The 21,696-nt window shown below is 45.7% G+C and overlaps 2 protein-coding genes across 2 annotated transcripts in view; both read right to left on the bottom strand.

Annotated features, from left to right (window-relative positions):
* The window catches only part of LOC309550283 (uncharacterized protein), a 1,519,274-nt gene that overhangs the window by 421,688 nt on the left and 1,075,890 nt on the right, over window positions 1–21,696 (bottom strand).
* On the bottom strand, window positions 6,649–10,788 carry LOC309549996 (uncharacterized protein; the record flags this gene model as incomplete). The annotated part of the gene is made up of 7 exons (XM_082250470.1): window positions 6,649–7,815; window positions 9,594–9,752; window positions 9,879–10,085; window positions 10,165–10,262; window positions 10,378–10,501; window positions 10,588–10,722; window positions 10,777–10,788. 7 exons carry the CDS (start codon window positions 10,786–10,788, stop codon window positions 6,664–6,666), a joined length of 1,887 nt encoding a protein of 628 aa, XP_082106596.1. The 3' UTR covers window positions 6,649–6,663.

Raw genomic sequence — 21,696 nt, 5'->3', positions numbered from 1 at the left:
ACCTCCCTAAAGCAATCTGGGTTCCACAAGCCCCCCAACCAAAGTGACTCACATCAACATATCTCCCCTTTTGGCAGGAGACTAACACAGAAGGAGACCCCAAATGGGTTGACTTTGAAGTTAGTTCGAAGTTCCAGTCCCCCAATGTCTGGACCCACACAGTAGCCCAAACAAATTGTCCGGAACAGATCGTTAGTCACCCAGCCAACCTCTGCCTCTCTCTTAGAACACAACCCCTGCTGGGGAGAAGTGTGGACTGGTCCTTCTCCCTGGAGTCCATTTAGCTGCTGGAGAGAAGACAGGGTGGCTGGGCTCACTCCATCATGCTGTTGGGGATCTGGGCCAACTGCCAAGAATCCCTGGGGTATCCAGGTGGAGACAGTAGTCTCATACACCTTTTCCCTATGAAAATCCGCCAGTGCTTGTACAACAAGGCTGACATCCTCCTGTCCCAATGCCAGACCTTTTTTTGGGGTTGTGTAAGTGGAAACCGAAGTCCCATACACTACCACAGGGAATCCATCTTCTATTAGTTGGGGGCAGGGGCCAGCAGCACTCTGCCCTGTTGCCAGCTCTTCTGCTGGATTGCTGTCAGTGAATACTGCAGTCCCATCCACTGATATTAGCTCAAGCTGCAGTTGTGAGGTGCTGATTGCATTCTGACCCTGGAGCTCCTGTGGAGTTGATTGTTGTGGGCAGAGGTCAGTAGCGTTCTACCAAACTGCCAGCTGTTCCACTGTGCAGTAAAGTGAAACATCGGTGGCCTTGCACAAATCCTTCAGGGATGCCGATTGTTGTATGTAGGGGTCCACAGCCCCATGCTCTGAAGTCAGCTCTTCTGCAGGAGGCTCACCGGGTTGTTCCTCCTCAACAGAAAAGTCTATTAAATCCCCATTCTCTGGTGGTGTCTGGGGAACGAAATTCACCATCTCCTGTCTGTGGAATCAAGAAGATGTTACTGGTGCTGGGCAGAGGCTAGCAGAGCTCTGCTCTGTTGTCAGCACTTCAGCTTTGGGAACAGCAATCTCCAGAGTTTCCACTGCCGACTCTAAGGCATGCTGCTGAACGTGTTCTAGCAGTTTCATGTTTGCAATTTCCAGATGCTGTTCTTTCCTTAGCAAGTGTTCTAGATCAGGTTTAAGCTCTGAGACCCCTGTGAGACGGAGCATAGCCTCTCTGGATTCTCGCAGGTCCTCAATGGTAGGTTCCCCTTCATCACCAAACACAAACGCATCTGTAAGACTCTCCCACAGCAATCCAGGGCCACCAAAGTCATATCCCTCCACCCGAATGTGCTACCTAAGCTCCAGGTATTGATCCGCAGATAATGTCCTGGGGTATACTGAAAGGGCAATTTGCAGCACCCCCTCGAACTCTGATGCCAGGTCCATATCCCCGTTGGGTCAACCAAAGTCTGCTTTGCCAATCTTGGATCCTGGTAGAGGTTTGGATGTCCCAGAGTGCAGGAAGCATCCCACCGCTTGCCACCAATGTGACAGAATCCGGACACCCTGACTGGGTATCTCCGTAAGAAGCGGCTTCCTAAGCTCTGGAACACGGGATCCGTGAATCTGGCTAAAGTTACCCCAAGAACTCGACAGTACAAGTTTTGGAGTCAACCAGAATCAAACTGTTTATTGAAACACAAAGCACAAAGAGATATACACTCTGGGACAAGCCCTCCCCCTTAGAGCCAATCCACACACACATCCCATAATAAGCTTACTCAAGGCAGACAGGAACAATAGAACAATGGAATGCAGGTATTCAACCATAACAAATCCCACCCCACAAGCAAGGGTCTATGAAACACTTCTGCAATATCCTAGCAATCTATCTTTATATATTTCCTGAGGGATATTGTCTAGAAATATTATTGTCCCAAGTGAAAGAGCCCCTTCACTCTTTCAACACAAACCACACATATAGAACCCAGGATAACCGGGGCAACACAAAAGGCTGAGTCCAGTGTGGTTGTACAGTGAGTCTGATTAGTGCAGACCCAACTGAGGTTCTTGGTCACCCTGTGCCCCTAATAGACACAGGGTGACTTAAACATAAGAGGGGCTGGGGAAGCTGGACAAGTAGTCTCCCAACCTCCCTAAAGCAATCTGGGTTTCACAAGCCCCCCAACCAAAGTAATTCACGTCACATGGTCTATAAACAAAAAGAAAAATCCAGCTTGAGAATTGGACCACCCAAAACTCCAAAAACACCCAGTGCAGGCGAGAGGAAAAGTGCCCCTTCACCAGGCCCATAAGCTATGATGGAGGGAAGAGAAAACCCCACAGGATATGCACAGGATATGCTTACCTGAGAGGTGCTGTAGCCAGAGTCTTTATTTGCTGCCTGAACAGTTGCTGCAGAGGAATCCATCCTGCTCTGTCAGTGTTCCAACAGCATCTGATGGGTTCTTCACACAACACCAGCCACCCAGCAATCTCCTGTTCACAATTACAGGGACCGAAACCAGCGTCTCCGGCACCCGCTGATGACATCACCGTGACTGGAAGTGACCTCATCACTTCCCAGGGCCAGCGTGGGAACACAGGAGCTCTGCCCCCCACGTGGAGCGGACACAAGAAAAGACCCTGAATCAGAAAAGCACTCTGCATGGCCAGCCACACTGTCCAAAGATGCCGCTACCTGGATCGGAAGAGACTCCCTCCTGCTTCCCAGGATGCCATCAACAGTCCTGGCCCTCCACAGGCACTGAGGACAGGAGAAAAGCAGCCTGTCCGGAGGAAACACTAATACTGAAGGGTAAGGACTGGAGGACTGCCTTTTATCTGGTAGGGTTAACGTGTTTTCCTGTCCTGGTAGGAGGAGCCCTAGGTCTCATGGGCTGTCCTAGAAGACGACTTGAGAAAACTACATTTGTAACTCCAGAGGGATCTTTCTAGCATCAGACCATACCATATTCAAGGGAGTATGAAGAGCATAGCAATCCCTTGCAGAAGATTCCCCCAATAAGAGACATGACTCTAGATTGAGGGTGAAGTACAAGTCTAGGTTTAATGGTACAGCTGCTCTTTTATACAGTTTTCCCCCACAAGGTTACCTCCCAGGTGGACCCTGTGGGGAACAGGACATGAAATTCACAATCCAATAAAAACAGAGTTTTACACTCAGTCACTCCCATACAGTGTACACAATCCCTCGCCTCTGTCTGATTACATCATCATATGCAGATGAAACTGTATACAGAAACAGAATTAACCTAAACTAATTGTGATAAGTGGATTTAAACCCATGCTAGGTAAATATAATAATATGATGATAAAATTAAGTAAAAAAAATTATAAAAAAAAAATATAAGTACAAATTTATATGTAGATAAATAGGTGATGCAGCTGCTAGCAGTTCACCAAGAAAAAACTCGGAAAAATAGTAAAACAGGACAACACAGCGCTTGCAAAATAAGTGTCTCAAACATATAATAAAATTCATAAAGATAAGTGCAAATATTCAGTGCATGAAGTGCAAGGTGTAACCATAAACATAAGTTTAAATTTACTATTAATTAATAAAGTGTCCAACAAACTGATGGTAACGTCCACAAAATTAGAAAAGTTCAAATTTCATGTGCACAAAGTGCAATATATAACCAAAAACTGCTGATACAAGATACAATAAAGGTGCTTCAGTGCAGGTGTTAAGGTGCTCTTAAGATGATCACTAGTGCCAGGTGACTTGGACCCCTTCAGGAACCCCACTCACCAGAAAGGGTGGACCCTTGTTAGGGGTCAAAAATCGCTTGTGTTCTGAGGGATCGTCCAATCTGTATTCATAGCTAATTGGAGATTAAAGCATGCCAAATCTTCTCCTTAATGAAAGATACAATGGACTGGATAGTATGCCTTCAATTTGATGGCCCCCCTGTGATCGGCAGTGTTCTCTTGCAACGAGGAAAGATTGAGCTGTCCACGGACACAAAATTGAAGGGATACTATCTAGTCCATTGTATCTTTCATTAAGAAGAAGATTTGGCATGCTTTAAGAGAGAGACACCATTGACATAAATCACTCTCCCATCTGAAGCCATCCAAACCATTCTCTCAGCGTCCCTCAAGTATCTGTCCCTCAATCCCAGTGACAGTGAGCACCGTCACATGTTTTTTATTTTTACTGTTTTGATACCGGCACTTTGTAAGCACAGACGTGTAAATAAACCACAGTTCTTTTTCACAAAGATCTTGCTGTCCGTCTGTGCCTACTTCACTGTGCTGTGACCCATCCAGGGAGGTCCTGCACACCCCGCTACTGAGCTAATCCCTCACACTATGAAAAACATTTTTTTGGTTGTTTGTTTTTTTTATAATTTCTTGACTTTTTTCCTTTGTTTAGCAAAAAATAAAAAACCCAGGGGTGATTAAACACCACCAAAAGAAAGCTCTATGTGTGTGAAAAAAATTATAAAAACATCATATAGGTACAGTGTTGCATGATCGCCCAACTGTCATTCAAAGTGTGATAGTGCTGAAAGCTTGCCTGGGCAGGAAGGGGGTAAAAGTGCCCTGTAGGCAAGTGGTTAAAATTGTGTAAACCCCTCCATATACCCAGTGAAGTGACTGGCCTCAGGTGATACACGAAGATTAAACAAATCCTCCTACATAAGTTATACCTGTTTATCTGCACTCTTCTCTTTTCAATATCCATTAAAGTCCAGCATTTATAAAGGTTGTCTGAGCATTCATAAAAAAAGGGGTGGAGAGCTGAAGTTACACTCTAAAGAGCTCAGTGAGGAGAGCTCTGAGAGCTGATTGGAGGAAACAGACACACCCCCTTCATATAGCACACAGGAACAAAACTGAGGCTGTCAATCTAATGGAGGTCCCTCCCCTGTCTTCTTCTTGTAGCACCCTCCTAGGTAGGTGCTAGTGAGAGAGTATAGTTTTGAGCTCTGTCTGCTTACCAGGGGGGCTGCAGTTAAATCTATATTGCTTTCTGCCTACCAAAGAGCAGGATCGGTTAGTGAGGTCTGCTCATTGTGCTCAATATGCGATTCATTCAGTCTGTAGAGTGTTTCACGCTGGTCCAATAGGGAGGCATATTGGAGAGTGGGAGGAAACCTGACGAATGGGTGAATAGGGGTATCTGGGATACTGTATAAAAGCCAGAAGCACATGTGCTGCGGGGTCTTTGGCTGGAGAGCAGAGTCCCGGAGGGAGAGGGTGGCTCTTCTGTAGAGGTGCCATGTGGTCACAGGAGGTCGTCCTGAGGGCAAGAGGAGCGATTGAGAGAAGCTGAACCCAGAGGTCCAGGGAAGCGGACTAAGAGGGGAGACACTGGAGACCCTGGAACTGCAGTATCATGAGTACAATGACTCGTATCAAGGGGCCTGACCTGAAGGGAGGCAACCCCTGCTCGAAGGATAATCAGTGGACAGCGGTCAGCAGAGGAAGTGAGAGGATACTAGAGAGAGAGAGAGAGAGCGTGTCCTGAGATAACGAATTGTTCATCTTAAAGATAAGAGACTTAATCTATATTCATTCCAAGTGGCAGGATGAATCAACAGCCTGGCTGTTCCACACCTATTGCAAAGTAGAGAAGATAGGAGTCCTCAAACATTGTGATTAGTTAAAGTTGGAGTATCTCACTATTTCCTTCTCCTATCTCCATTCTACAAGAAACAACCATATACCCCTGGACTGATCCATGGAGTGTGAATCAAGGAGAATTAAGGAATTGTCTTTGGTTATGGCCGTGTGCTGGTAAACAGGAGGAACCCACAGAGTAAATATCAAGCAGTTCCTACGGGGGCAGTGCTACATTGTTTTCTTGGTGTCAGGAAAACTTGACAGAAGTATTTCCTACTGATATCAGAGGAAGGAGGCAGAGGACAGAAATTACACTTAGTGCTCTGGACTGAGACAAGTACACACTATAGAGGGATATACTTTCAATATTTTATATCTGAGGTTTACAACCACTTAAATGACCATGTGTTCTTCAGTGTGTACTGTACTCATAAGTGCATGAGTATGTTCTCAGGTATTAGTATGAAGCCATCTCTGATGAAGAAAACTAAGGGGCCTATTTATAAAAAATATGTTGGACGATTGTGACCATCATTCATCTAGCCATTTCAAATTCTGGCCATCAATTAAAACAGTGATTTCCTATAATCCTCAGCTCCATCTAGCGGACATAATTGGGTATTTTTCCTGAAATCAGTAAAAACAGCACAATACTGCATTATGGGCACTAGATGGAGCAAGAGAAAGTATTGTATAAAATGAAATACGACCAAAACTCATCATAGCTGGGTGACCACTGGCCACATTTCTTCAACTATTTACAGTATTTTTTTGTAAAACAAACCTCTAAGTGTTTGTGAAAGGTTACACCACAAAATGTACTCAGCCAAAGAAAGGTAATGACTCAATTTTTATTTTTTTTGCTGCTATAAATTGACAACACGGTACAACACTTCATCCATGTCTTTGATGATTTCTGATCTCCTTATGAAGTGTTTCCTACAGCCATAAAGTATATTTGAGGTGTATATCAGGGTGTGCTTCTTCCCACACATGAGAGCTGTGATGTCCAGCAACATTCATATAGAAGACATTTCCCGCACTCAAGGCACTAATACACATCGAGGGTTGTGTAGGATCCCTAATGTACAGGAAGGCAGGACTTCAGTGAGAAACTGTTCCCTCACTCAGGAAAGGAAAGTGGCTTCTCCCCCGTGTGACACCTTTGATGTCTGTATAGATGGGACTTCTGTGAAAAACATTTCCCACACTCAGGACAGGAATACGGCTTCTCCCCCGTGTGAGATCTTTGATGTCTGTAAAGATCTGACTTCTGTGAAAAACTTTTCCCGCACTCAGGACAGGCATAAGGCTTCTCCCCGGTGTGAGATCTCTGATGCGTGTAAAGATGGGACTTCCGTGAAAAACATTTCCCACACTCCGGGCAGGAATACGGCATCTCCCCTATGTGTGATTTCTGATGTCTGTAAAGATCAGACTTCTGTGAAAAACATTTCCCGCACTCAGGACAGGAATACGGCATGTCCCCCATGTGCAATCTCTGATGTGTGTAAAGACTGGACTTTTGGGAAAAACATTTCTTGCACTCAGGACAGGAATACGGCTTCTCCCCCGTGTGAGATCTCTGATGAGCAAAAAGTTCTGTTTTCCTTACATAGCATTTCCCACACTCAGAACAGGAATATGGCTTCTCCCCTGTGTGAAACCGGTGATGTATTTGAAGATTGGACTTATGTGAAAAACATTTTCCACACTCAGGACAGGAATATGGTTTTTCCCCTGTGTGCAATCTCTGATGCTTGACAAGATCTGCTTTTGTTACAAAACATTTCCCGCACTCAGGACAGGAAAGTGGCTTCTCCCCTGTGTGATATCTCTGATGCCTGTAAAGATTGTACTTCTGTGAAAAACACTTCCCACAATCAGGACACGAATACGGCTTCTCACCTGTGTGAGACCTTATATGCTCATTAAGATGGGATTTGAAAACAAAACATTTCCCACAATCAGAACAGGAATACGGCTTCTCCCCTGTATGAGATGTTTTATGCACATTAAGACGGGATTTAAAACGGAAACACTTCCCGCACTCGGTACAGGAAAACCTCTTATCGGTTGAAAGGACGGCACCATCCCTCACAGTCTGAGGTTCCTCAGGATAAGAGGAATACGATGGTCCATCTACACTGTGTGGTACCGGATGGACATTTGAGGTTGCCGGGTTTTCTCCTGGACTATACTGTGTGTTGTCCTCATCTTCTACTTTACAGTCTGGAGACAAAGTGAAACAATCCTCTGAGGTTTTCCTCATCTCCCGTCCATGTACTAAAACAGAAATAAAAAGATTTTTACTAATATGAGCAGATTGGTTCTCCTAAACGAGTCCACATCAGGCAGCTTTGTCTCTGAGGATCTTACATTTCCACCCTTAAAGTAGCTAGTAAATGGGTCCTCTGATCTCCTACCAGTTCATTTCTTTATTCATGGACCTTAGTCAAAGAGTGAGGAAACAACGAGAACTGTCTTTTATAGGAGTGACAGTAATGAGAGGATTATAGGACGAGTGTCCCCGCCCCCTCTATCACTCATTTCCATCTTCCCAACACAAGAAGCATTGCACCTCCTAATTTAGTCCATGATTTAGTCATAAAAACAAGAAGGGCTGCACTCCACTAGAGGTCAGAGAGTGAGGACGGGGAGAGAACAACCAAGATGAAGACTGGACTGATCCTATAGACCACCATCATTGGGTTATTGACTCCTCCCTCATTATCACTTTCTTTTTAACCACTTGCCGACTGCCGCAAGTACATATACTGCAGGGGTCAGCCCCGTGCAGACAAAGTGACGTATGGGTACGTCACTCGCCTGCGAGCCAATAGTGGGCGAGCGCTCGCCGCCGAAGGCGAGCTCCTGCCCCCACTCGTTCCCTGTGATCCCCGCGTTGGTGACCGGCGGACTCGATGTCCGCCAGCCACTCGCGATCGCCCGGTACAGAGGTAGAAAGGCAGGCGGCTAATGTAAACAAAGCCGCCTGTCATTCTCCCTTGTGTAAGTTCAGAGATCATACGGTCCTGCTATGTAGGATCATATATCTCTGTAGTTACACAAACAGCCACATCCCATAACAGTTAGAAGCACGCCCCTAGGGACACATTTAACCCCTCCTTCTCCAATAAAGTTAACCCCTTCCCTGTCAGTGTAATTTTTACAGTAACAGTGCATATGTATAGCACTGATTACTGTAGTAATGTCACTGGTATCCCCAAAAGTGTCAAAAATGTCAGTCAAGGGTCCGATCTGTCCGCCGCAATGTCGCAGTCCCACAAAAAAAAAAAAAAAATATCGCAGATCTCCACCATTACTCGTTAAAGAAAAAACAATAAAAATTACAAAAATCTTTCCCTTAGTTAGTAAACGCAATAACTTTTACGCAAACCAATCAAAATACGCTTATTGCGATTTTTTTTACCAAATATATGTAGCAGAATACAAATAGGCCTAAAATGTTAAAAAATTCAGATTTTTACATTTTTTTGGGGGGAATTTTATATAAAAAAAATGTGAAAATATAGTTTTTTTTGCAAAATTGTCGCTCTTTTTTTGTTTATAGCGCATGATCAAAAAAAATAAAAAATTGCACAGGTGATCAAATACCACCAAAAGAAAGCCCTGTTTGTGGGGGAAAAAAAAGACGTCAAATTCGTTTAGGTACAGCGTCGCACGACCGCGCAATTGTCCGTTAAAGTCACGCAGTGCCGAATCGCAAAATAGGGCCTGGTCAGGAAGGGGGTAAAATCTTCTGAGGCTTAAGTGGTTAAGGTTCCAAAGTTTGAGGATGTTATCAGTTATCAACATGTAGAAGTCTGTGCTCCAATCAAAGCATCAGATATTAAATGTCCAGCTGGTAGAAAATGAGTGCTAAAGAAGTAAAGGTAAAGTAATGTACAACTTATTATATACGATACAAATGTTAGGACTATACAATATCAGAATGATTTAGTGTACAACAAACATATATAGTGCAGGGGCAGGAGTATGAAATGCACAGGATATTGTATATGGTGGAGGGCTCAGGAGTATGAAATATACAACATAGAGTATATAGTGAATTATGTAGTGTAATGATCCACCTGTTTTGATCTTTGATGTCCCCGTTATTCCATCCACCTCTGCAAACTGCTGATCATCCCTCACATATGTCTCTTCTTCTGCTTTAACATCAACTTTTATATCTATCAAATCTTCACCCTAAACCAAGAGAGAGAAATCAACAATAACATTTGCATGACATAAGCTTTAATATTGTGACATCACCAAAAAGAATCCACACATTGTCTCCACAAGTCCAAGTTCTAGATACTCCATCCCACCAACCTTGTAACATGGAGGGATGGCGTGATCTTCCTGTTTGGAATCGCGGGAATACAGAGGACGGGGACATCTCTCTGGTGGGTTCCTGGTATTAGGTGGCTCCATCATATCCTTGTGTCCTTCTGAAAACTCCTTCATCACTTCATACTCCTCATCCTCCTCTTTATACTCTTCTTTAACAACAATATTATCATCCCAGAGGTTTCCACTCTGAATATATAATAAAACATTTATTGTAAAAAACATGCTGTGTATAAATCATCACCATCAATAATTGTTCCTCATCTACCTGATGATGGTGAGGGATGGTGTGACCTTCCTGTGTGGAATCCCGGGAATACAGAGGACGGGGACATCTCTCTGGTGGGTTCCCATTACTGGATCCATCTGTAGGAAACACACACACTGACTGAATACATTGTTTCTATGTGTTTATCAGATGATGGGGATCTAGGTGGAGCCTCCGTACTGCTCTCTCCTTTACAATAAAGTCTCCTCTTACCCGGTGATGTGAGAGGCGGCTGATTGTCTATCATGACGTCCTTGTAGAGATCCTTGTGTCCTTCTAAATACTCCCACTCCTCCATGGAGAAATAGACAGTGACATCCTGACACCTTATAGGAACCTGACACACACAATGATACAGTCACCATCCAGACACATCCCTTGTCTGTTACTGGATAATGTCCCAGAATTCCCAGCACCGCTCACCTCTCCTGTCAGCAGCTCCATCATCTTCTTGGTGACTTCTAAAATCTTCTGTATGTTGTGTCTCTCAGGTTTTAGGGAGTCACATGGAGGCACTGTGATGGTCATATCATCACCTGACTTCAGAAAAGGAAATCTCTGTATCGAGGAACCAATAGGAATACCATGTTAGAATCCCAGACTCCTCCTCACCTCTTTGGTCATATCTGGGTTTTATTAATAGAGATAGAGTGATGTCATGTGACCTCCCAGAATCCTCCTCACCTCTCCAGTCAGCAGGTAGATGATCTCCAGGGTAAGGTTTAGTATCTTCTCCGTCATGTGACTCCGGTCCTCCTCCATCCTCATTGGTGCCGTCATTTGATCTATACAGATCTCCTTGTAGACAGATAACTTTGGAAAATGAAAATAAGAATTACAGTAAAACCTTGGATTGAGAGTAACTTTTGAGAGCGTTTTGCAAGACAAGCAAAACTTTTTTTTTTATAAATTTTGACTAGATAAACAAGCGATGTCTTGATATACAAATAGCGTCACGTCACAACTGAGTATAAAAGAGAAGTGAGGCGCCTCTAAGTGTAGCAATCTGGTTAGATTCAATGAAGGTACAACATTTAGCAACTCACATGGTTAATGATTAAAACAGGCACATCTAATTATGCAGGCATCCAGGGTAAAGCTGTCCACATAGACCGTCCTCCACATAGACCGTCCTACGCACCGCCATCAACATTATCCCTTCCACAGTGCTCTCCACAAGCGCTTCAAGCCTCGTTTTCAGATCGCTCTACTACAGGGTAGTCTTCCTGGTCATGACTGCAGACTGATGGTGGAGAGAGCCGGTGGTGCAGAGGATGGTCTATGTCAGGGGTCTGCAACCTTTAAGACAAAAAGAGCCACTTGGACCCGTTTCCGAAGGAAAAAAAAACTGGGAGCTACAAAACCATTGCGACAAAACAAATGTAACACTGCATATATTGTTTCTTACCTTAATGCTATATACACCATAGATGCCCCTTTCAATGTAGTGACCAGCATACATGCCCCTTTCAATGTAGTGACCAGCATACATGCCCCTTTCAATGTAGTGACCAGCATACATGCCCCCTTCAATGTAGTCAAAAGCATACATGCCCCCTTCAATGTAGTCACCAGCATACATGCCCCTTACAATGTAGTGACCAGCATACATGCCCCTTTCAATGTAGTGACCAGCATACATGCCCCTTACAATGTAGTGACCAGCATACTTGCCCCTTACAATGAAGTGACCAGCATACATGCCCCTTTCAATGTAGTGACCAGCATACATGCCCCTTTCAATGTAGTGACCAGCATACATGCCCCTTTCAATGTAGTGACCAGCATACATGCCCCCTTACAATGTAGTGACCAGCATACATGCCCCCTTACAATGTAGTGACCAGCATACATGCCCCTTACAATGTAGTGACCAGCATACATGCCCCTTTCAATGTAGTGACCAGCATACATGCCCCTTACAATGAAGTGACCAGCATACATGCCCCTTTCAATGTAGTGACCAGCATACATGCCCCCTTACAATGTAGTGACCAGCATACATGCCCCTTACAATGTAGTGACCAGCATACATGCCCCCTTACAATGTAGTGACCAGCATACATGCCCCTTACAATGTAGTGACCAGCATACATGCCCCTTTCAATGTAGTGACCAGCATACATGCCCCTTACAATGTAGTGACCAGCATACTTGCCCCTTACAATGAAGTGACCAGCATACATGCCCCTTTCAATGTAGTGACCAGCATACATGCCCCCTTACAATGTAGTGACCAGCATACATGCCCCTTACAATGTAGTGACCAGCATACATGCCCCTTACAATGTAGTGACCAGCATACATGCCCCTGTCAATGTAGTGACCAGCATACATGCCCCTTTCAATGTAGTGACCAGCATACACTCCCCTGTCAATGTAGTCACCAGCATACATGCCCCTTACAATGTAGTCACCAGCATACATGCCCCTTACAATGTAGTCACCAGCATACATGCCCCTTTCAATGTAGTGACCAGCATACATGCCCCTTTCAATGTAGTGACCAGCATACATGCCCCTTACAATGTAGTGACCAGCATACATGCCCCTTTCAATGTAGTGACCAACATACATGCCCCTTACAATGTAGCGACCAGCATACATGCCCCTTACAATGTAGCGACCAGCGTACACGCCCCTTACAATGTAGCGACCAGCGTACATGCCCCTTACAATGTAGTGACCAGCGTACATGCCCCTTTCAATGCAGAGACCAGCATACATGTCCCTTACAATGTAGCGACCAGCGTACATGCCCCTTTCAATGTAGTGACCAGCATACATGGCCCTTTCAATGCAGAGACCAGCATACATGCCCCTTTCAATGCAGAGACCAGTGTGCGTGCGTGCCCCCTTCAATACAGTGTGTGGGCCCCCCCCTAAGGCATCACTTCACTTACCTCACACTGATGCCTGGCATGCTGCTGCTGATGGGAGTCTGGACGGACGTCTTCTTCCTCCTCGACTAGACCTGCAGGCGCGCCGCTGCCCTCCTCTCTGACAGCGGGCGGGAAGGTGACGTCGGGACGGTGTGTGGCTAAAACACGCACCGCCCCCACGCGACGTCACAGCCAGTACAGCGCCTCAGTGGGGAGTGTCGGGGCGCACAGTGCGCCTCCTCCCCTCACTAGCATCTGCCCCTGAGCCGCGGCAAAGGTTCAAAAGAGCCGCATGCGGCTCCGGAGCCACGGGTTGCCGACCTATGCGATGGACAGCTTTACCCCGGATGCCTGCATACTTAGATGTGCATTTTTTACTCATCAACCATGTGAGTTGCTAAATGTTGAACCTTCATTAAATGTAACCATATTGCTACACTTCGAGGTGCCTCTCTTCTCTTTTATACTCTGTAGCTCCTGCTGGATTTTGTTTCTAATCCCCTTGTGGAGGCGGCCATGTGTGGACAGACATTTTATGGTAACACAACCTATCACATTGCTATAATATTTTTATATGGACTATAAACTGAAGGACTTATGAATAAATGGTTGTGGAACGAATCATCTGAGTTTCCTTTATTTCTTATGGGGAAATTTGCATTGATATACGAGTGCTTTGGATTACAAAGCAGGTTTCCAGAATGAATTATGCTCGCAATCCAAGGTTTTACTGTAGTTGGATGGTATTGGTCACACAATAATAGGATGTGGATGTGAGGGGGGAAATAGGAGGGTTGTTGTACATTTAGCAACTTCTGCCCCCATGGGAACATATTTATTCTGGACTGTTTAGTTTTTGTTACATCTTGGAAGACCCGGGACCCTCCTCGTCTGCCAGATAATATATTTCATTTTCATGTTGGGTTATTTTTCTTTCTGAACTGGTTTGCAGCTGAAACAGAACTCCTCTAAGAACAAGTGCTCTCCAATGAGTGAAGAAATTCCCTTCTTCCTCTTGCTCGATATTCCAGAACAAATCACGTGACCACTGAGGCAATAAAATGGTTAAGATTGCCACTTCTGTAAAATCTAAAAATAGGTACAGGTGGGGTAGGGAGGGCCATCACAGACTTCCTAAGCCCTCCAGCCCCCTTATTTCCTTCGAGCCATGCAGCCTGACTACCCCCTCAAGGGTCCCAGAGTCATTCAGCTATATTACCCCTTCAGAGGCCCCTAAAGTCTTTTACCTTTACTAAACCTTCACAGCCCCTTAGCTCCCCTACTTCCCTCAGAGCCCTCAGTATTTTGCTCCCTCTGACCTCAATGATGGAAGATATTCTTCATGGCAGGCTGGGGAATGTTTTCTTCCTCCTGACCAGCAACGTAAGGGTCTCTATGCTCCATACTCCTGACCCCTGCACTCCATCATTGTGTTGGCTGCATATTGTAATGATTGCCCATTGGCTGCCTGTGTAGTGTAATAATTGTCCTTTGTAGGCCATGTATGGTCAGGACGGTCATTGTCTTGTCTATTTATTGTCAGCGCGGTTTGTTTAGAGGAACATATTACTAGAATTTATCTCCAAAATGAAGAGAATGTTTTCCGGCCCCGTAAGTGGGAAAATGTTCTGACCCTGAAGGGGTTAATCTAGGTTTCCACACTATATATAGTGTGTATCATCATCTGCTGGAGATAAAAGACGTCACAGTGACTATGGAGGAAGAGGACGGACATGACGGGGAGTTACTGGGAGTAAATACAAAATAAGATCTTATTACCTCATCTACTGCCTCTTCCAGCAATGTCTCTTCTCTACTTCCTCCAAACTCACCTCTCACCTGGAACTTCCTATTTATACCTGACATCACTTCCTGTCTGTACCCTACATCACTTCCAGTCTTCCATAGAGACTTCCTGTCTGTATTCCATAGGGACTTCCTGCCTTTGTATAAGAGAGAGAGATCACCACCTTGTTGAGCTTAGAGGAACTGCAGCCCTGAGAGCTGTCTTGTAGTGTGAACATGGCCTTGTGCTGTGTGTGTATGTACTGTACACTTATCAGCCATAACATTCTGACCACTGACAGGTAAAGTGAATAAAATTGATTATCTCGACATGGCATCTGAAAGTGGGTGGCATATATTAGGCAGCAAGTGAGCATGTTGTCCCTGAAGTTTCTGGGTTGAAAGCAAAAAAAAAAAATATATAAAAATAGGCATCTCAGTTTGTTTTGTATGGTGCTATGTAGGGACAGACGGGTCAGGGTGTCCATACTGACCTGTGTCCACAGTCAAAAGCTCCTACAATGGGAACATGAGGAGCTGAACTGGAGCACAGAGCAATGGCAGAAGATGGCCTGGTGTGATGAATGACACTTTCTTTTGCATCATGTGGATTGCGTGGGTGTGTATGCATCACTTACCTGGGGAAGAGATGACACCCTGATGCAGTATAAGAAGAAGACAAGCCAGCGGTGGCAGTGTGATGCTTTGTCTGGTGGAGTCCATGCCTTGATACAGCAAAAGGGGGACCAACTCAATATTAGGGGGTGATCATAATGTTCTGGTGGGTTGTCATAATGTTCTGGTGGGTGGCTATAATGTTCTGGTTGAGTAGTACATGAACGCACAACCTAGTAAGAAAAATAAAATGGAATAAAGGAAAAAATAATTCCACCACCATTTTATTTGCAGCAGAGGAAATAGATGCTAATAGGCTGCAGGAGATCTACTGAAAAAAGGGGGGATACTAATAAGCTGTAGGAGATCTGCTTCTTTTTACCCCCTCCTTTTTTCTTATCAGATCTCCTGCAGCTTGTTAGCACCCATTTCCTTTTTTCCTTAGCAGATCTCCTACAGCCTATTAGTACTTTTTTCCCTTTCTTCATCTCAGCAAATCTCTGTTACTGACTGTAATCAAGCTAATGGACCTCTGATGTCTCCTCTATCCTCGAATGAATCTGATGGACATCTGATGTCTCCCCTGTCCTCCAATAATGCTGATAAACCTCTGATGTCTCTCCTGACCTCCGAAGAAGATGATGGATCTCTAATGTCTATCTTGTCCTCTGATGAAGCTCATGGATCTCTGATGTCTTTCCTGTCCTCCGATTAAGCTGATGGACCTCTGATGTCTCCCCTGTCCTCCAATGAAGCTGATAGACCATTGATGTCTCCCCATGCTCTGATGAAGCTGATGGACCTCCGATGTCTCCCTTGTCCTCCAATGAAGCTGATAGACCTCTGATGTCTCCCCTATCCTCGAATGAAGATGATGGACCTCCGATGTCTCCCTTGTCCTCCAATTAAGCTGATAGACCTCTGATGTCTCCCCTATCCTCGAATGAAGCTGATAGACCTCTGATGTCTCCCCTATCCTCGAATGAAGATGATGGACCTCCGATGTCTCCCTTGTCCTCCAATTAAGCTGATAGACCTCTGATGTCTCCCCTATCCTCGAATGAAGATGATGGACCTCCGATGTCTCCCTTGTCCTCCAATTAAGCTGATAGACCTCTGATGTCTCCCCTATCCTCGAATGAAGCTGATAGACCTCTGATGTCTCCCCTATCCTCGAATGAAGATGATGGACCTCCGATGTCTCCCCTATCCTCGAATGAAGCTGATAGACCTCTGATGTCTCCCCTATCCTCGAATGAAGATGATGGACCTCCGATGTCTCCCTTGTCCTCCAATGAAGCTGATAGACCTCTGATGTCTCCCCTGTCCTCGAATGAAGATGATGGACCTCTGATGTCTCCCTTGTCCTCCATTAAATCTAATGTACCTCTAATGATCCCCCTGTACTCTGATGCAGCTGATGGACCTCTGATGTCTCCCCTGTCCTCCAATGAAGATGATGGAGCTCTGATGTCTTCTCTGTCCTACGATGAAGATGATGGATCTCTAATGTCTCTCCTGTCCTCAAATTAAGCTGATGGACCTCTGATGTTTCCCCTGTCCTCCAAAAATGCTGATGGACCTCTGATGTCTCCAGGAGAATATTCACTAAAGGAAGGGGAAATCCAGGAGTGAATGGTCAGCGAAGGAAGAAGAAATCCAGGAGTGAATTTTCACTGAGGGAAGGGAAGATCCAGGAGCAAATGTTTACTGATAGAAGGGGGTATCAAGGAGCAAATGTTTACTGAAGGAAGGGGATATCCAGGAGAAAATGTTCACTGAAGGTAGGGGAGATCCAGAAGCAAATGTTCACAGATCTCCTTCCCCTCTACTTGGCAGCACTCACCATTACTGGGGTGTGCAAGTGACCCACCATTCCTGATGAAGCTGATGGACCTCTGATGTCTCCCCTTTCCTCCAATGAATCTAATGGACCTCTACTGTCTAATGTGGGGGAACCCGCTATTACCAGATTGTGAAGAGGGACCCACCATTACAGGGGTGTGCAGGGGGGACCCACCATTATTGGGGTATGCAGAGGGAGCGACTATTATCAGGGTGTGTATAGGGGCATGAAGGAGTGTGCTACTCTTCCCCTGATTTCTCTGTCAATATCGATGGCATATCGATCAGCCCATCCCCGCATTCCAAGGTCTTAGGTGTTGTCCTGGACTCTGAACTCTCCTTCAAACCCCACATCCAATCGCTGTCCAAATCTTGCCGCCTCAACCTCGGCAACGTCTCCAAAAATACGACCCTTTCTAACCAAAGACACAACAAAACTCCTAGTTCACTCCCTGGTCATCTCGCGCGTCGACTACTGCAATTCCCTTCTCATTGGCTTACCTCTACACAGGCTAGGGCTGCACGATATTGTAAAAAAAAGTACATTGCGATATTTTTTTTTCAACAATATATATTGCGATATTGAGAGGAAATCATGGAAGTATTGCAGTAGCGCAGCCTTCTTCTGATTGTAATTTCAGATTGCACCATACAGCCAGGGCAGGCCAGGGTTAATGTTATTGTAGGGATTGACAGTGACAGTCAGTGTGGATTAGGCACAGTCGGGACTCAGTGGTGGCAGGAGGTAGAAGAACACAACCTGACATGACATCCATCCAGTCCCACACGACTCGACTCTTCACTTTGAACTGTTACAATACAAGCTTGTTTCCAGTTCTTCAGTGTCAGTGTGCTGAGAGCCGCTGATTGGTTACAGGGAGGAGCTGAGCTCCTCACTCTAGGATCATATTACCATCAGCTGAAGAACTGGCTCGCTGCTGGCAGGCAGACTCGGGCTGTGTTCTGCTACAAACACCGTGAGTCATTCCGACTTCTCCCTGCCTAATGCCTATGCCTTACATCGTATCTTCGGCGATGTGAGTATCGTCCACGCCCACAGCACGATAGTCGATATCACATAGACTATCGTTCAGCCCTAACACAGGCTATCCCCCCTTCAATCCATCATGAATGCTGCCGCCAGACTCATCCACCTTACCGCTCAGTGTCCGCTGCTCCTCTCTGTCAAGCCCTCCACTGGCTTCCGCTCACCCAACAAATTTAATTCAAAATACTTACAACATCTTACAAAGCAATCCACAGCTTAGCCCCAGCTACATCACTAGCCTAGTCTCAAAATACCAACCTAATCGCTCTCTTCGTTCCTCTAAAAACCTCCTGCTCTATAGCTCCCTCGTCACCTCCTCCCATGCTCGCCTCCAGGACTTTTCCAGAGCCTCTCCAATCCTATGTAACTCCTTACCCTTATCTGTCCGATTATCTCCTACTCTATTAGCTTTTAGGCGATCTCTGAAAACCCTCCTTTTCAGAGAAGCCTATCCTACCCACACCTAACAAATATACCTCAATTTTCTCCCTCAGCCCATCCCCCACGGTTATTGCCTTTTGTTTCACTTGACCCTCCCTTCTAGATTGTAAGCTCTAACGAGCAGGGCCCTCTAGTTCCTCCTGTTTTGAATTGTATTGTAACTGTATTGTCTTCCCTCACATTGTAAAGTGCTGCGCAAACTGTTGGCGCTATATAAAGCCTGTATAATAATACTCCATTTTGTATAATATAATGGCTAACTGTCTAACTCTATTTCATAAAACCCTCAGAAGCACGTAGCATATAGTTAGATGTGTCGTGTCTTTAGTTCCTCTTTTAGAAAATATGATCTCATAATTGTTTTTTACATATATTAACCAATAGAATCTAACTAACCAGTTTATACTCATATAAGGAATTTACCCTAGACCACCCCTCTTTTTCAATGCATGTATAAATACTTATGAATGTAATAAACGGATGAGAAAATCCTTTGAACCACACGCAGACTAGTTGATTTATTCCAGTGGCAAAGGTTTCTCCCGGAGACTCCGCCCTTGCACAGAACCAACTTGACTTAAGTGGTCAGGGCCTACTAAGAAGTGGGGTTGAGCCAACCACTTTCAGGGCACACCCATCATTTCTGGGATGTGTATGGGGGGACCCACCATTACTGAAGTATGTGGGGGACACCCGCCGTTACCGGGGAGTGCAGAGGACCCACCAATACTGGAGTTTGTACTGAGGACCCAAAATGACCTGGGTGTGTGGGGGAGAGACCCACAATTATCAGGGTGTGAAGTGGGACCCACCATTACCGGGGTGTGTGGGGGGACCCACCATTATCGAGGTGTGCAGGGGGATCTACCATTGCTGGGGTGTGTGGGGGGGCACCATTATCAGAGTGTGTATGGGGAACCCACCTATACCTGGGTGTGCGGGGGGAACCACCATTACCGGGGTGTGCGGGGGGCCCACCATTATCAAGGTGTGTGCGGGGGGACCCGCCATTACCTGAGTGTGTGAGGGGACCCACCATTATCGGGGTGTGCGGAGGTACCCAGCCCTGCCAGGGTGTGTGGAGAGACCCACCATTACTTACATATGTGGGGGGACCCACCATTACCGAAGTGTGCAGGGGAAACCATCATTACTGGCATGTGTGGGGGACCCGCTATTACCAGGGTGTGCAGGGGGGGACCCAACATTACCTGGGTGTGCAGGGAGACCCATAATTACCAATATTTGTGGGGGACCCACCATTATTAGGGTATGCAAGGGAACCACTATTACCGGGGTATGCAGGTGGGACCCACCATTACCAGGATGTGAGGGAGACCCACCATTACCAGGGTGTGTGGGAGACCCATCATTACTGGAGTGTGTGGCGGGGCGCCCATTATCAGGCTGTGTATGGGGGGGTCCATAATTATCATGGTGCGTATGGGGGGAACCCACCATTACCAAGGTGTGTGGGAGGTGACCCACCATTACTGGGGTGTATGTGGGGGGGGCACTGTTATCAGGATGTGCAGGGGACCCATCGGGGTGTGTGGGGGGACAATCCATTATGGGGTTGTTCAAGGGATACCCATCATTACCAGGATGTGCGTGGGGGGGACCTACCATTACTGGGGTATGCGGGGGGAACCCACCATTACTGGGGTGTGCAAGGGATACTGGCCATAACCAGACTGTGCAGGGGGACATTCCATTACTAAGGTTCGTACAGGATGGGGTGTGCGGGGGGACCCACCATTGCTGGGGTGGTGGGACCCACCATTACCAGGGTGTGTGGGAGGACCTTCAATTACCGGGGTGTTCAGGGGATACCCACTAGTACCGGAATATGGGCAGGGGGGGGGACTCACCATTATGGGGGTGTGTGGAAGTGATCACTTTGTCAGGTTTTCCTGATATAAATTCTAATGAATAATATGGATTGTTAATAAAAGATGGCGCCTGGACTTCAGACAAAGCGGATACTACTGGTGTCACCTGAACATTTCCCAATCTCGGGATTGGAGGAACAGCAAAAGTTTGTTGTGGAAGTGAAGTTGGGTACAAGTCAATAAAACCCCTGACACTCCCAGCTAAGAACAATGAAGGAGATTACTATTCCAATCCTCCAACCAGATTTCTGGCTGGGAAGGTCTTGGAGTCAATATTTCCATCACTGGCCAGGAATGTTCAGCAGAATGACAGAGACTCTCATTGTCTCTATGTCCAGAAATGCTAAAAAACATTACCAAGGTCCAGCTTTCTGAAATCTTCTACAAGAGACATTAACCTCTTAGTGACTGATACAGAGGAGCCAATCACAGCAGCAGCACTGTGAGCCACAAAGGATACCTTCACTAAACAATTGAAGCTTTTCTGTTAAGCAGACAAGCTGCTATGTTTTACCTCTCAATCTCCTGTTAAAAAGGAGACCACACCACACTGAACTACCTACGTCCTACCACCTATCTAGGAGGGTGCTACAGTAGCTGTATATTTCTCACTATCACCATAACTTATCACCAAAAAAAAAACCCAAACTAAATTCTCTGGGGGCCCCATAAGTTCCCCCCCCCCCCCCCACACACAACTACCAAGCCAGGGTCGTGGGGATGAGGGCCTTGCTCTCTTTAACATGGGGTGGTTTGTCAGATGGGGCCCCCCAAGTTGAAGGCATGTGACCAGGTACAGATCAGGAGTGGGAGGGGTGTACATTTGCTGCCCTTCCTTTCCTGGCCTGGCAGACGGCATGATTGGATGAGGGTCTGCAATAGATGTACACATGATATAAATGTATATCATATAAATGTGCAAACAATATAAAATACATGTGTGCGAAGAAACACAGTGAACAAAATCACATCATCATAAAAGTGACATTAAAAGATAACGCAGAAAAATAAAGTCCCACCCCAG

The sequence above is a fragment of the Pelophylax lessonae genome, assembly GCF_965119305.1.
Source record: "Pelophylax lessonae genome assembly, chromosome: 3".
In the NCBI taxonomy this organism is placed as follows: domain Eukaryota; kingdom Metazoa; phylum Chordata; class Amphibia; order Anura; family Ranidae; genus Pelophylax; species Pelophylax lessonae.
Note: the sequence above shows the minus strand (reverse complement) of the source record. Positions and strands in the feature narration are given on the sequence as shown.